General features: G+C 28.3%; 1 protein-coding gene and 1 non-coding gene across 2 annotated transcripts; both read right to left on the bottom strand.

Moving 5' to 3' along the window:
* Positions 1–11,055: 11,055 nt before the first annotated feature.
* On the bottom strand, positions 11,056–11,129 carry TRNAI-AAU. The gene has a single exon. It is a non-coding gene; the product is annotated as a tRNA-Ile (tRNA).
* Positions 11,130–12,085: 956 nt separating this feature from the next.
* On the bottom strand, positions 12,086–14,618 carry LOC114397947 (dual specificity phosphatase Cdc25). The gene is made up of 2 exons (XM_028360025.1): positions 14,354–14,618; positions 12,086–12,562 (listed from the first exon to the last, which is right to left on the bottom strand). Exons 1-2 carry the CDS (start codon positions 14,573–14,575, stop codon positions 12,389–12,391), a joined length of 396 nt encoding a protein of 131 aa, XP_028215826.1. The 5' UTR covers positions 14,576–14,618; the 3' UTR covers positions 12,086–12,388.
* Positions 14,619–16,471: the final 1,853 nt, after the last annotated feature.

Below are 16,471 nucleotides of genomic sequence, written 5' to 3'. Positions count from 1 at the left end.
TTATAATAAAACTAGTGAATATTTTATATTAATAATTTTATAGATACAAAAAAAAAATACGCTTCTCACTTTGTTAAAAAAATGCCGACTAAGAGGCCAAGAGACAAAGACATATTAGTACGGAAATACATGTTAGTACCTTATACTAATACCTCTTGCACGCATAAGAAGAGACAAAGGCATGTTAGTACGCAACAGTTCATTGCCATTATTTCGTGCAATTGGATTCTAACGTAATATTTAGACTTTAAAAAAAGAGGCAGTAAGTGATTGATTTTTTTTTAAGCATACAAGGAAAAAAAAATTACCCAAACATATAACTTCCCTCATTATTTACCAATTATTACATGTTTATTGTTCACATTATAAATTCAGGTTGGGGATTCAAGTTTACATTATATTTTTGAATTTTTTTTTTTTGCAAAACCCATTGAGAATTCGGATTCCTTCAATCTGAATCTTCAACGTGATTTTTAATTTTTTTTAGAAAAATTAATTTTTAAAAATATAAATAAAAAAAATTAATAAAATTAGATAATATTATAATATTTTTTAGTGGTAGGTACTTAAATAAATTACAAGTTTAAGATAGTTGAACATGCTGGATTATTATGTATCATCAATAGAACATCAGATAATATATTTAATCTATTTTAATCAATCATTAATCCTACTATTATGGGAACAAACTCAATAAGATTTGACATTCCTTTTGGATGTAACATCGAGAAACTCAAGGATGTCATCAAGTAAGTTACAACTCTAACGACTTTTCCTTATGAAATTCACGAATCATATGATTAGACAATTATTCTTTCGACAGTTAGATTATGTTAAATATTCTTAAAAAAAATTAATCGAATATGAAATAACAGAAATAAAAAACGATGACGATATGTTGAAGGTGTTAGAAGAATCCACAATATGTTCAATTACCTTAAGTTTATAATTTATCTAAGTACTTATATGGTAACTAAAAAAATATATCATAATATTCTCTAATTTTATTAATTTCCTTTATTTATATTTTTTAAAAAATTTAAAAAAAATAAAAAATCACATTAAGAAGTGGGGTTGGTGGAATCCGAATTCTCAATGGGTTTTGAAAAAAAAAAATAGTGTAAATTTCTATCCCAACCTGAATTTAAACTATGAACAATAAACATCTATGTATTGATAAATAATGGGGGAGTTATATGTTTTGTTATTTTTTTTTCTTGTACGTTTACGAAAAAAAAATCATAAGTGATTTTGTTATGTATTTTTATAATTTTATTAGGAATAAATTGCACTAACTGTCATTAAAAATTTTCTAAAATTACAAATTTTTTCTTGCTTTTTTAACACTTACGACACTCTCCTTTACGTCTAATGTTTTACAAACGAATTAAGGAGTGTCAGTGGTTTAGTTTACTCATTGTAACGAAGAGAGTGTTGGTGTAATATTTTTTAAATAATTAAATAAATTAGTGTAAGGATAAAAGAAGTAAAAAAAATTGTATAATTTCGTGAAATCTCAGGATTAATTAGTATAATTTGCTCTTCTATTCTAATTCAATGCGGCCAAGTATTTTTTTTCACAGGCTACTTGTAATTGTTTAATTAGTTCCATAAAATTTTGCAGAAAACTATCATCATTGACTTTGTTATGCTTATACTTTCTCCGTTTATAGTTATAAGATTTTTTTAACTAATTTATATCTCTTAAAAAAATTAATTAATTTAATTAATTATATTAGATTTGTCAATAATTATAGTATCATTCTAAAATTATTCACTTAATTGTTTCTCACTCATGTTTGAAGAAAAAATAATTAAATAAGATTACGTAAGAAAAAAATAATTAATACATCTAAAATTAGAAAACGATCTTATAAAAAAGAATAAACAAATTTCTATAAAGAATCTTATAATTAAGAATAGAGAAAATAATACACTTCAAAACCAGCAACCCAATTAGGTGTACATGATTTATTTATTTTTAACAGCAATGAAACGAAATGACTCAATTAAAAAAAATCATAGACCTAATTGAAAATTTTGTAACATTATGAGACCCACAAATCAACTTAACCTAAAAAAAAGTATACTTCCTTTATTCACAAATAAGTATTGTCCTAAATTTTTTTACGCAAATTAAGAAAAAGTATTAAATAGGTGAAAAAAGTAATATTTTATAAAACTAACATTATTATTAATATTGCATTAAAAAAACTAAAGTGACATTTAGTATTAATGAGAAAACTAAAGTTATTTTGTCTCTTTATTTTTTAGAAAAAACCAACATTATTATTAGTATTGTATTAAAAAATTAAAGTGACATTTATTTGACTCATATAAAATCTAGCCAAATTATTTTTCCCTCTATTTTTAGAAAAAAAAACGTTTAGAATTTAGAAATTAAGTGTAAGAGCACTTACCCTATGTTTGACAAGAGGGCAAACAAAAATAGAGAGGAAAGAAAACCATATGAAAAGGAAGTGATTTAGTCACACCTTTTAATACAACTATCTTGTTACAACAACTACAAGAAAAATAAAACAGAAAGGAAAACTTGAATTTGTTTTTTTTAATTTCTTTGATTTCCTTCCATTTTTTCCAACCAAACAAATGAAAAGATATTATTATAAGTATTTATTTTTCTTTTAATTTTTCTCCTTCTATTTTCACTCTTTCCAAACAAATCCTTAGACACGAAACCAAACAATCAAGCTGATCTCACTCATTTTTAATCACTTGATCCAGGTTTAGTGATCTATCGGACTCACTGTGACAGTTGATCTAACACAGTAACAGATGTGACAGACCCTTGAAAAAGGCATTAAATCACGTGGGTTTAGAATTTAGAAAGTGGGAGCTGCGAACAATGATGCCCATTTTTTTTGTGTTGGATAAAAAAAAAGGCGCCTATTTGATACATTTAAAAAAAAAAGAATCACTCTTAGGAACAATACAAATAATACATCTTTTTTATCAGGAAAAAAATAATGCATCTTCACAGACAGAGGCGTATGATTTGAAAAGTTGTCTATCTTATATAAAAATAAAAATTTAAAAAAAGTTGTCTATGCATGTCACTCTTAGGATTAATAAATTAAAAGCATCCCACCTAATAATAATAAAAGAAAAGAAAAGGAAAGAAGATGACGTCATGCCTTAACGTTGCTATGACGTCCGTGCATTGCGTTTAGTCCAAAAATTTCAACTTTATTCTTTCATTTAAGGGCTCATTGAAAAAAAAGAATCGTATGAAAATTAAACACTGAACTTATTGAAATTTACTATATAAATTACTTGTAAAATACATGGTTTTTATTTATGAAAAAGGTTGCATTTATAATGTTTCAACACGTTTGATTTTGATTACTATTTGCTTTGGTGATTAGAGCTGTTAAAGTAAGTAAATAGCACTCATTTGAATTGATCTAGTAGGTTGAAATAAAAATTAATTAACTCCATTCAATTCCTATTGACGAGTTAGTTAATAAATAAGTAACTTGACACAATTAATTCAGAAATTAATTAGTTAAAAGGAGAGCAAAAAAAAAAAAAGAACCTTTAAAAATGTAAAACTTTCACTCGTCCGACTCGTGAGTGGAATAATACTTGCCATTGGAGAAAAGCAACAAAGTTCATTGAAATAGAAACTTTAGAAGATCATGCTAGAACATGACAAGGAAGGTGTCATTGGTACCAGATTAATTGTATATGATATGGAGTTGGGGGCTGGTTAGAGTTTGAAAAAAATATTTCATACAAATTACTTAAACCTCTTGTTACTACTCAATGGTTGAATTTTAAATTCAACAAACTTACTATAATGTTAAATTGTAATATAATGATTTTATAAAAAAAATTAATTTTTCTGTATTTTACTAATTTTCTCAAATTTTAACTAATTAAAATCAAAGCTAAAATATTAAAATAAAAAATAGACATGAAAAAGTATGTGATAAACAAGTTTTATTGTTATTAACTTTTTCCTTTAATTTATTAGCAAGAGATATTGGAATCTACAATCTTTCTTTTTTCCTTTATTCCTTCAACTATCAAATCAATATTATAATTCTTGGTCTTAAGTTATAGTCATTTAATTTATTTATTTTTATATCTGGGTATATCTTAAAAAGTTCATTGCTTAATTTTATTTTATAATCATACACAATGTCAAAAGTTATATTTGGTAAGGTATTTAAATTAGTTTTTAATTTTTTACTAGTTAAAAAATTTATTTCACAATTGGTAAACAAGTTTTTTTTAGTATTTTTTTAAATATTAATTTCTAATTTATAACTTCATATTTTTTTATTTTTATCTTCAATATATTTATTCAATTTCTTAGTTATCATTTTAAAATAAATCATGATTTTTATTATTTTTTTATCATTTTATATTTTTTAGTTATTTCAACATTTAATTTTAGCAAACACTTATAATTTAATAAGTTAATTTTACAACTTTCAATTAACTTTCTAATTTTTAGTTAATTTTTCAGTTAATCTTACCAAATATAACCAAACTACAAAATATGAATTAAGTTCAGGTTGTTTGAATCTAAAAAAAAATTAAATGAGTTGAAACTTCATTTTAATCACAAAAGGGGGATATACATAAATTTATCAAAACAAACAAAGAAACGTAAACCTGAAAGTTTAAACAAAATCGATTTTATTAATTTAACAAATATTTTTTGCATTCATAAAAAGTTGAAAGAAAAAATTTAAAAACATATATAAATATTTTAATAAAATATTATAATTAAATTTAAAAACCTACCAATTCAAAATTCAATTTAAGAGAGGAAAGAAATGTTGCGCTCGCCTGCTTTCACATCAGTGTCTTTGAATTGGGTTTCAAGCCTTATGTACTAAAATTCATGAATTATGTGGTGTGTGTAGAAAGAATAAAGATGTTTATTTCCTTTTAAAAAATAAAGATGCTTATAAATATCCTGCTGAACAAACGAACCTACTTTTTTTTTTTTTACAGAAACGACCACACATGCTTATAAATAACTTTTATGAATAAATTCTAAATGCTTAATTAAATGGATTATATATGGGGCATCCAGATGCACCGTAAAATGAATATTCAAAAACAAAATTACAACAAAAGGCTCTAACTTGGAAATAATAGCTAAGTAGGGGATGGATAATTGGATACCTACAACAATTAAGGCAAGTAAAAAAAAATACTTGAAAAAAATTGGACACCTACAATATAAAATAAGTTGTAACATAAGGACCTAGATCTTACCTGAGAAAATTAGTGACATTTAATATCTAATCATATATTGAATATGATTATCTCCACATAAAAATACTTGTGAATAGAAAACAAAAACAAAAAAATGCGATAGTGCTGACCAATAAAAATTGGTTAAAATTAATCTTTTATTGAGACAATTTGATGCTATCAATGTATTTTATGACCATTCAATCAACATCAACTTTTAATATAAATTTAACATGTACTGAAAACCCAGCTTATGGAATCCCTATTTTCCACATGTATGATACAAGCAACAAGTGTCGATACATGAACAATAAAATATGACATTATTGAAGTGGGAAAAAAAGTATACAAACAATTAAGTAATTATTAAGAGTAGATTCCATTATGTACATAAAAAAATAAGAAAAAAGAGTAGATTCTTAGTGTGTGATCTGTGTCGTATCTATTGTGGATAAGTGCACAAACACAAAGTATGCACCCACTTCCCGTTTGGGAGGAAACATGTAAGAAACAGCATGCTTTGTCATCTTCATACTCCCACTCGGCCACTCCGATGATCCACTTGGAATAATTAATTTTAATTCCAAAGGAACTTTGTCTATATTGATCGTATTATTATACTGTATGTAGAGAGAAATTATATTATATAATAAATACATAATAATTTATATAAGTAGGTGAAAATAAGAAAAAGAGACAAAATTTGAATAAAATGAGCAATATGATATAAAAAAAATAAGACGTGGGACAGATAAAATTATAATTTTTCAATAAATTTTAATTAATAATAAACAGTAGTGTACATAAAAAAAATCTGTTGCTAGTATTTTTTATAATAATTAAAAAACATTATATAAATTATATAGTTTTATTATATATATATATATATATATATATATATATAATTTATTATTTTCTTGTTATAGCAAATTTAATTATATTATACAAAATCTCGTTGAAAAATAGAGAGAGTTGGCTCAAAGCGCGTAGTAATAGTTACACTTTTTAGTTGTGTTTGGAAACAATTTATACTCATGTTGAACAGAAAAAATTTACATTCTAAAGCAAAAATGCTAAAGCAATTATGGTATTGTTTTTGTATTACACCCAGTAAAGCTACACACACAAACAGTGATTCATATACATATAAGCTACACAAACACACACCAAATGGCTACCGCTACTCTTCCTTAATTTGTTTTTGTGTAAAAATTGCATCTCATCTTTAAATTTAAACTATGTGCTACGTTAAAATAATTTTTAGAAAAAACTATATAACATAAAATTTCATCTAATATTTTGTTAATAAAAAAATATATTATACCGTTGTAATTTTAACTATTGAGTTATATGTGCGTGATCATTATATACACATAAAAAAACTTGTGTGGCATTTTGTGTTAAGAAGTTTTTCTCTTGCTCTGTTAAGTTGATTTCAAATCCAATCTATGAGTTGGAAGTTAATTGGAACAACGAGGAAGAAGAAGAAGATATGAGATTCTTGTGGCTGACTATTTCTATCTCCATCCATTTACGGTGCAGTGCTGCGCTTTTCCACAAAGGGAAATAGCAGCATCCTTTAATAAACTTCACCCATATTGACCAAATAAAGTAAAGCACGTTTCAATTATGTGAAGCAAATTCTTTTTGTGAACCTATGAAATATGAACAATTACTTTAGCTTCATACTTCCGTGTTAGATGTATATTCGAGACCCGTATCGTACGTGTAAAGTACTTAAAAGGATAAAAATTATATATGAGCTAAAAACATAGAAATGTTATCTTTGCGGGAAAAAAAGTTGTCCTCTTCATATTTAAGAAAATAAATTAAATTTACATCTACTTGTAAAATACTAGTAATTTCTATTTGTAAACAATAAACAGTGACTTCTGATAATTATAAATTATTAACAATGTCAAAAAACATGTTTTTAGTTTAAATGTGCAGAATTATATAGTTGTCATGCTTTATGAATTTTGTACACGCTTAGATAAAATTTAATTAATCAGTGTTGACTATCTTAAGAATAATTTGTAATTAATTAACAGGATAAAAATTTTACATGTATACAGAAAATAAAAAATTAAACTATATTTATTCCGTAGGTACCGTATCTTATCTTATATATCTTTGAAATACTCCTATTGAGGTATTTGCATATCCATACGCATATAGTATCTATGAAATATGATCAATCATAGCTGAGCCCTGAAATTTCCAAATCTTCTACCATATTTGTGGACTAATGACCTCTAGTGGTTCTTTTTGTCTCCAAGGTATCACCATGTAACGTGCTCTTTACGGTTGCTTCTTCTTACACGTAATTTCAGTCAAATTGTTTAGGTTGACTCACTTTTATAGGAAAAAGCAAGAATATCATTTTTGCAATACATTTTTCTTATATTTTATGCTTCTCGTGCCCTATTATGACATTTCGAGATTTTTAATTTAAAAAATTTGAGTTTAATAAGTATATATTATCAATATAAAAGTTTTCACACAATCTATTAATTAAAAACCATCCTTGATGACTCTTGATAATTATATATTGTCAATAAAAAAATTATTATAAAAATAATAAACTTACTATACATAAAACATGATGACTTATGATTAAATTATAACATAAAATATTTTTATATTGTCAATACATATATTATTTATTCAATTTTTTTATAAAAAAAAATTAAAGAAATAAGAATTTAATTTATAGACATTGTTACCTCTATATATGTGTGCGATACATTTCAATAATTTTTATTTGACTTTCAACGACAATAGTCAGTATATAAATATTGAAGCCGCTGGAGATAATGCAAAACTCTAAGTAATTGAATAATTAAACATACATTAAAGAAAGAAGGGATTTACTCCCTAAAATTTTTTAAAATTTGATTTTTACTCCCCAAAAAAATTATTTGGTTAAGATTTTTTAACTTTTTCATTAAGATTTATAGTCCCTAAATTTTTGTTTGATCTTAAGATTCTTAAAATTTTAGAAATTTTAGTCTTTAGTTCCTAAATAAAAGTTTTAACCTATTATTTTTATTTATTTTAAGAGATTTCAGGATTAAAAATTAAATTTTTAAAAATTTAAAAACTAAAAATCTTAATGAAAAAAAGATAAGAAACCTTCGGCACTTAAATTTTTGTTTCAGAATTAAAAATCAAACTTTGAAAAAGATAAGAAACCTTTATCGGTTAAACTTTTATTTAAAGAATAAAAATTAATTTTTTTAAAAAAATTAAAGATTAAGAATTTAGTTAACTTGAAGAAAGCTCGAACTCGTGTAGAAGGATGTGTAATACAGAATAAATAATTATAATATTGAATTGATGCAGAAAAGATGCATGACACTAAATAAAGAACCAAATATATGACATCTGATTATTTGCGCAGCTCGTAACTTAATATTTGTAGAATCTTAGTATTCCTTGGCAGCTAAGTAAAGCAATCAAGTATAAAAACAGAATTTAATCTTAATTTATTAGTTACGGACTCAATCACTCATAGTATTGTGGCGAGTATCGTAACTGTAAGGTAACCTTATCATTTGACCCTACATTAGTCAATTAGCAGCTGAAAGTGGGACCGTTGAACTTGTATGCACCTATTTTAGGGCTCGAAGAAATGAGTGCGAAGGCCCAACGGACCTCACTTTCATTTCATTTACAGAAAAGAAGTTTTGTTTCGAATTTACGAACTACCATACACAATACAGTGAGTAAGAGAGATTATTTTTCTTTAATTGAAAATAAAATAAAATAAAATTAGACTTATGTTTTTAATTCCTAATAAATAATTAAACTTTTATTTTAGTTTTTAATAATTTTTTTATTTTTTATTTGATAAATTTTTTATTTTATTTTTGGTACTAAAAGTTAAGCGTCAAATAATATTTTTGACCCTTTCTATTCCTAAGCGTCTTATTTAGCAGATCAAATGAGGATATGATGAGATATATTTATAATGACTTTATAGTTTATACAAGAATAGTCTTTCATTTTCAAACCAGAAAAACTTTGGACTACAACCGTTTTGTAAATAACTTACAAACTACCTCAGATCCCATGGATTATGTTTTTATGACAATAAGATTGCTAACAACAAAAATAATAATACAACTTACATATGCAAACCATCCAAATGGAATTTGATTTTGATCATACCCTATATTCTCAAGTTCTATTGCAGAGTAGTTACCCCAGATTAGTCCTGCTTGACATCTATTCCTCCGGGTTTAACAGGTTCTAGTGGATCTGGTACAACATCTGCCTCTATTGGGAAATACCCAAGTCCCACATGACTGCCTCAATCCTTGAAGTGTAGCTTATATATCTGTTGGACAACTTCACTTAATGCCAATTGGTTTTGAGATAAAATCTAACAGCCTCGACCTGCTAGTTTGTACAATTAATATTTCATGGCAGTTTCAAGCATTAAACCATTAACATGTGTTTGTAGGCATGCACTAATGCACATGCGCTAACATAAGCATTACACATCACATTCATGATGCAAACACCCGAAATGGAGGACTGAAAGATCAGCAACTCTAACTGATTGCAAATGCAGGAAATGCAGAATAAAAAGATCTCCTGATAAAGCTAGACATTGTTCAGACAAACAACAAAAGGCATACTGCTGATACGGATTCCTTCTCTCTAGAGAGATAAGTAACATGAGCTTTTGTTAGTTAAACCAGATATTTATATCTCCTAACAAATATTGCAAGGAACATATTCTCCTCCCACGAGAAATTATCTTACGATCACACAACCACTCTCCAAGAATAGCATATCAGCCTATCAGATAACATATAACAAGGTCTCAAGAAAGATTGTGATTAAGAGTTTTATAAACAAGGTTCTTAATAGACAGGGTGTCAGTTCTAGATGGAGAAGGTGCATTTCTGCATGCCTCTTAAATGCTACTTTCCCAATGGTTGTCACAGAGCATCCAAACCTTACTTATATTAGTACCTGATTTTCTAAGTTGGTTGTTTCAAATTTGAGGGCTGTGGATAGTAATCTCTATAAGGGTGTCAAAGTTGGTTAGTAGGTCATGGTCTAACTTTAAGTTTGTTAATGATACAATTCTGCTTCTAAATGAGTATATGATACCCTTGTGAGTTTTCTTATTCTTATGTTCTTTGAGTTTGAGGTCATCTCCGGTTAACTGGATTGAAGGCTAACTTGGGGTCTGTGGCTAAGAATGTGGATAATCAAGTTATTTCTTCCAATGTGCTTTGGCTGGTTGTTCAGTTTTCAGCATCATATTTGTTACTTGGGAATTCCTTTTGGTGGTAATGCTTCTTAGAACTGATTCTTTTTGGGACACCAAATCTCTGAGCTAGTGCTTGGATAGTTTAGAAGGACGCTTTTTACTCAATGGATGTTTACATCACCTTAATCCAAGCATGCTTGGCTAGTATTCACCTTTACTATTCCCAAATTTTATAAACCAGATGGGAGTAGCCCAAAGAACTCAGAATATTGTGATTAACTTTGGTCACGACTCACAAATGAGCAAACAGAAGATATCATGTTGTTATCTGGGAGGTTTAGTGTAGGCCTAAGCATGGTAACCGAAAACATTGATTCAAGCGATGATAATGATTTCCCAATGAAGCCCCAAAAACTAAGGAAAAAAAAGTTACTTGAAAAAAGGATCACAATCCCAGATATTCATTTTAATAATGCAGGAGTTCACAAATGAAGCTGAAATACAGGTAATAGTTGCTTACAAAAGTTAAAACAAAAATTCATAATGAACTTAAGAAACAGCATAAACAAAATGCAAAATAAGTTTTTATATGGCCCATGCAGGTCTCGAACCTGCGACCTTCGCGTTATTAGCACGACGCTCTAACCAACTGAGCTAATAGGCCATATTTGAATGTTATTTTCACTTTATATTATTTAACAATTCTTTTAGATATGATACACATTATATTTTATGTTATTTATCTCTTCCATCATATCATTTTATTTAGTTGTACAATTTTTGTACAAATATTATTTGTCTAAATTCATTTCCTGTATGCATTCCTTTTCACCATCGAATTAATTTTTTATAGTTGATAATAAAGAAGTGTAAATAACTGAATTACCATTTAAAAAACAGAATTTATTCCGGGTATTTAAGAAGAATTTAATGTTTTGAAATATTAGACTTTTTGGGTCTTATTACGGTTTTCGAACCAAAAGCAAACATCTTCAAATTGATATTCCTGCTGCAACATCTCTTAATATATGACGATACTGACTCTTGGAATCTGTTTTACAGCTTGTTTAGGTCGCTTGGATTGTCAATGTGTATGTATTAGCATTAGAGACCTAGAGAAACACAAGAATTTCATAAAAACCTCCAAAATAGCATAAGACATAGGACCAACATAGGGAGGGTGTTGAGGATTTTGATGACTAAGATAAAGCGCATGTTTGTATCCCCGTTGTTACTTCGGTAGCATTCATTCCAATGCAATTTTAAAGCACAAGAAATGAGTTAAATGCTTTTGCAAATGTAGTTTCGAGGCTAAAGAACAGTAACTCATTCGTAACAAAAGTAATTAAGGATTGTATGCAGCTTTGAGGATTTTTTTGGCTGTCACATGGAACACAAGCAAAATTTCATAGCACATCAAAGGCTAAAAATGTTGCACCATGACGCCACAACCTTGAGATTCGCCGATATGGCTGATGAGCACATCCATTTTCATTTTAGCAAAAACTTGTTACAGACCATTTTAATTGAGTTTTTCGAAACTCTCCAAATTCCAAAAATGCTAGTCTTCCGTAGGACTAGCCCATGAAACTTGTCAAAGCAGAATCCCTCAATCATAAATCATTGGTCAAATTATGTTATATAATACATTAGGGATGTTCAGAAAGAAAAAGGGTAACTTGGTAATTCTTGGCAGTCTCCATCGAAGGATTTCTTACATTATTATGTGATAGACAAAAACAGAAACATGGTATTCAGTTTACTTAAGTTTACAATGATATATTATAGGCTTTTACCTAGATATAATGATGCAACATAGTGGTCATCCTACTGTTTTTGACATTTTGTATACAAATGCGTGCACATATCACACGAAAGATGATATGCCTCCATAATTCCATCCAACCACAAATACGTCTTTGATTAAGGAGACAACTCTCCTTTGCAAGGAATATTGGTGCAGCGGCAAACGGGTCTACCAGAAGCTTCCCACCCATTGAAGCCACGTTCCAAGACCATAATGTTCTTTATCCCAGTATCTTCCTTGTTCTCCTCAAGATAATTGACAAGCCTCCTAGCACAAGTTGGGCCACGAACCTACAAAATAGTTTATGCTACTTTCAGTTTAGAGAGACATTCTGGTATCATACAAAAAGCATATAGGAAGATACATGTCCCATTACAAAAAGTTTATCAAATGTCATAATCAGTAGAATCTTGTTTCTGACATGTCAAGTTGAATTTTTAGGTTTTTAAGATATAACTAAAAAGCTATATTATAAAAAAAGGTAAAGTCAAGCATATCCATTATATCTTGGAATCAGCTCAAATGCAGAATTTGCATTGCAAGTTATATCAATTGTGTCAGGCATTGACATCACTATGCACATTCTGAAAAGGCACTAGCAATGGGAAGTCAAAAAATAATCTAAGTATCAGCATATGCATATAAGAAGCCGAACAATCCATCATATAGAATTTGAAATTCTAAATGATAAGATCATCCTAGGAAAATGAATCAGATACAGAATAATGAGAATATAGAATGCCACACTTTGCCATAGCCAATGAAAGATGGTAAAAACAGTCAAAAGAAAATATCAATAAAATTTGGTTAATTAGTTTTCTTTCCCAAGAAAGGAGCCCTTTTCCTTTCAAACCACTGCAGGTCTTTCATTTCAAACTGTTGGCTTTCCTCAGTATCAGATTTCTTTTAGTCAACTCCCTTCCATATTTTGAAACACTTCTTTTGCAACAAACTACTCTGTTAGGAACCAACCGTCAAAAAGAAAAGAACAGAAGATTGACACAAACCCAAAGAATTGAAAGAAGGGAGAAGAGAGTATCATTCACTATCACATATGAACAACTCTTACAAAGAACCAGAGCCCAGGCTCCTTCAGAGATTGTCTCTCTGCCTTACAACAATCACAACAATTTTTCTCCCCCTCTTCTGTTTATAGCTTCTTTATTTATTTGGTATTTTGGTCAGTTAGCCCTTGACAATTCCCACTGACTACTAACTACTTCCAGCTCATCATAACTGACTAGCTAACTCCCACCCAACCAACTAACTCTAATGTTTATTCTTTCTCTTCAAATACACTTTCCATATTATCAACCCATCCTTTCCTATAACTAACTCACTCTCTCTCTCTCCCTCTCTCCCTCTCTGGGTGTGTGTGTGTTTGACAACAACAAATAAGAAATTTCAGTAATAAGCTAATGATCGCAAAGCCAACTAAAATAAAAGCTGACATTTAAGGACACAACAGACCTGCCACAGAAAATTACAAAACGAAGAACGCCTCTCACTAAAAGGAGATGCTCACAACTGAAAATCATATAGTTCTGATTTGTGCCTAGAGAAGCAGTGAAAAGCAGGGTAAAACAGTGCCATATGATAAGGAGGGCTATATTTCAATCCCTCCTATTTCTCACTAACAAAAAGTTTTCCTCATATCATGACTGTCAAAACATCTTGGTTGAATTGGTAACTTGTAAGATTTGGCTAATTTATGTCAGATGAAATTTTTTTAGCCCATGATGCATGCAATGAGATATGACAGTCGTCACCAACCAACTTCCCCAAAAGTTTAACATGTTAGACAGAGGAACATAAATGGTTTTATATCTCTAAGACACTCCTGGTACAAGATCCCTTTGGCCTGAGGCATCACAATGAACAACCCTACCAATCTTGTGCGAAAATTCAATTTTAATTACTAGAACTGGGGCAACAATTACCAAACTCCAATGCTAAATCAAAAACAAAATCAGATTCCTCAACGAACACATGGATCGGGATTGAATCACAGGAATTGGAATAACACAAATCGAAGTGGCAGAAAACATGTAAAATAAATAATTGAAAAAGGGGTGAGTGACCTGACTTAGAGCGCAGTGGAAGACGAGAGTGTCTTTGCCTTTAACTGCCTGAATGAGATTTGAGATGTTATCGGAGAAAGTGTCGCTTGCGTAATGAAGAGACCCCGATATGTGTCCGTCGTAGCTCCTCTCATCGTCCCTTACATCGACGACGGCGATGCTTGGATGGCGTCTGAGAGAGAGAAGCTGCGACCCCGTTATGTACGATATACTGCGAGCCATTATCTCATACCTCCTCTCCACTCTTCTCGTTTCTAATTTAATAACTCTATTTTGGGGGAGCAGGTCCACCAACTCTAAATTTTCCTAAGTTTTTTTTTTTTTTTCTTTTTACCCTAGTTTAATCGCTTAATGTATGATTATAATCTAACAATAAATATTGATCGTAATATTTTAAAAGAAAATAAGGTTATGTATTTACGGTATAAAATAATTTTAGATGAATAAACCATCACAACAAACCATTATACATCAATGAATTATAAGTTTATTAACTAATTATCTCTTTAAAAAATTATATAAATAGTGATTTATGAATTTAATGTATAGTGATTAAATTTATATTTTAAACTTTTTAATTCACATTAGTCACGTGCCCACATCCTTAGATTTTTCTTTTTCCACTTTGACCCGCTTTGTAAATAAAAAATAAATTAATTAGGGGACATTTGTTTAAAAAAATATCTTGTATATTTGAAAATGTGAAGGTGCAAATGTTTATTTTTCATGTTTGGACGGATATTATTCAAAAATATTTATTTTATATCTTTTTTTTATATCAAATTTTAGGATATTTTTTATTCTCATGAAAATTTTATTCACATGTCTATATAATTTTATTCCAATGTTAATGGGTGAGAAAGTTACATTGCCTTCAAAATGTGAGAAATTATTTTCTAACAACATGACTTCCAATTTTTATTTTTCATTTATTATTTTAAAACTTTAAAAACATTCTTATAAATGTTAAAAGTTAACCTAACACACTTTATATACGCTATAAATCACATTTTCAAATATGATATTTCCAGAAAAGAAATGTGATGTTCGAGATCGTAAGATTATTACATGAAATAAACACTCATCAAATTAGTTTTGTTCAGTTTAACTCACTTTCTAAATCAAGAATGAACCATTCAAAGTTTAAATATTATTTTTTTCTCTTAAACAATTTATAAAATATCAATAAGTCGTTAATTCAAATGGTACAAGACTCAATTTCCTTAAACAAAATCATGAATTTGAGTATTATGAATGTAAAAAAAGTGATTGAAATGAGAGAATTTCACTAAACCCACATAATTAGGTCTTCAAAAAGATATTAGTCTTAGGTGAATTCAATCGATATTTTATACCAATAATATAAAAAAAAATAATGAAAATATATAAATCATTTTTGAAGTATTGAACATTCAGTAGTTTAGATTTTGAGTTGATGTATTTTATGAATATTAAGAGATTATTTTGAAAAACGATCAAAAAATAAATTAATTTGAAAGATTTTTTAATATTTTAGAATAACATGTTTCTTATATTTAAAAAATTAGTTATATTTTAGTTTTATTTGAGTGTCGTGTGAGAATTAAAAACCATGAAAATTCATAGTAAATTTTAAAATCAAAGAGTAAGTTATTGAGATTTATTAAGGCACAAAGGTGTCCCCACTAAGATTTTTTATTGTGTTGGAATCCATTGAATGGTTGTAGATGAATTATGCAATTTGTGTGAAACAAGTGAGTGTTTGGTCATGTGAAAGACAAAAAGAATGAAAATAAATTGAGAAGAAACATCTGAATAAAAATAAAGAAAAAATTGTAAGACTCATACATAATTTTAAAATTTTATTTTCCTTTCTTTCATATTTCTTCACAACCAAACACAAGCTAAACTTGTTTTTGTAAAATCTTACTAGTATCAACATGTATAGGAATTTACACCACACATGGAATGGAAGATGCATCTCTTAATTGTCATATAAATAAAATAATTAATAAAAATACAGTTGTAATACATAACAAAATCGAGAGTAAACCTATTGCACCATGAATTTGAATCAGGTCGAGTGAATAAAAAAAAATCAAAATCACGATTGGCTTGAAAATTGAGTCCAACCCACCA

This window comes from Glycine soja, chromosome 19 (assembly GCF_004193775.1).
Source record: "Glycine soja cultivar W05 chromosome 19, ASM419377v2, whole genome shotgun sequence".
NCBI lineage: Eukaryota > Viridiplantae > Streptophyta > Magnoliopsida > Fabales > Fabaceae > Glycine > Glycine soja.
Note: the sequence above shows the minus strand (reverse complement) of the source record. Positions and strands in the feature narration are given on the sequence as shown.